The following is a 1077-nucleotide window of genomic DNA, read 5'->3' as shown; positions in this document are numbered from 1 at the left end:
CTGGCGCTGCACGGGGCTCTGGAGGGGCTGGCGCTGGGGCTGCGGCCGGGCGGGGCGGCGGCTCTGCGGGTGCTGCTGGCGCTGCTGCTGCACAAGGGCGCCGTGGCCTTCGGCCTCGCCCTGGAGCTGCTGCGCCTGCGGCTGCGCCCGCCCGCCGTGGCCGCGTGCCTGGCGCTGCTGGCCCTCGTGTGCCCGCTGGGCGTCGGGGCGGGCGCGGCGCTGGCGGCGGCGGGAGCGGGGCCCAGGCAGCGCCTGTGCCGGGCGGTGCTGCAGGGCCTGGCCGGGGGCACCTTCCTCTACGTGACCACCCTGGAGGTGCTGCCCCGCGAGCTGGGCGAGCCCGGGCACCGCGTGCCCAAGGTCATCCTCGTCCTGGCGGGCTTCGCGCTGGTCAGCGCCGTCCTCTTCGTCAGGGGGTGAGAGCGACACCCCCCACACGCTCCCCACCCCGGGGATGGGAAGAGACTCCCCCCCCTCAAGGCTGGGAAACCCCCCCCCTCACCTTGAGGGACCCCCTGGGAATTCAGTCACCCCCCTGGGGAACCCCGAGAATTCAGTCACCCCTCCCGGGGAACTGTTGGGAATTCAGTCACTCCTCTTCACCTTGGGGGACCCCCTGGGAATTCAGTCAGCCCCCTCGACTTGGGAGACCCTCACCAGAGTGGGAAGAGACCCCTGGGCTGGGAAACCACCCCCCTCAACTTGGGGGACCTCCTGGGAATTCAGTCACCTCCTCTTGCCTTGGGGGACCCCCTGGGAATTCAGTCACTCCCCCTTGACTTGGGAGACCCTCCCCAGAGTGGGAAGAGACCCCTGGGCTGGGAACCACCCCCCCTCACCTCAAGGGACCCCCCGGGAATTCAGTCACTCCCCTCAGGACCCTCTGAGAATTCAGTCACTCCCCCTCAACTTGGGAGACCCTCCCCAGAGTGGGAAGAGATCCCTGGGCTGGGGAACCCCCTCCTTCGCCTTGAGGGACCTCCTGGAAATTCAGTCACCCCCCTGGAGACCCTCTGGGAATTGAGTCACCCCCCCTTGACTTGGGAGACCCTCCCCAGAGTGGGAAGAGACCCCTGG

General features: G+C 69.5%; 1 protein-coding gene across 1 annotated transcript; it reads left to right on the top strand.

Annotated features, from left to right (window-relative positions):
- Positions 1–3: 3 nt before the first annotated feature.
- Positions 4–1071, top strand: LOC113979686 (zinc transporter ZIP1-like; the record flags this gene model as incomplete). Its single annotated transcript, XM_027706998.1, has 1 exon — positions 4–1071. A coding segment is annotated over one exon (417 nt), but the record flags the coding sequence as incomplete, so codon positions are not given.
- Positions 1072–1077: the final 6 nt, after the last annotated feature.

Source organism: Neopelma chrysocephalum, unplaced genomic scaffold (genome assembly GCF_003984885.1).
Source record: "Neopelma chrysocephalum unplaced genomic scaffold, ASM398488v2 Primary Assembly neopelma1_87469, whole genome shotgun sequence".
NCBI lineage: Eukaryota > Metazoa > Chordata > Aves > Passeriformes > Pipridae > Neopelma > Neopelma chrysocephalum.
Note: the sequence above shows the minus strand (reverse complement) of the source record. Positions and strands in the feature narration are given on the sequence as shown.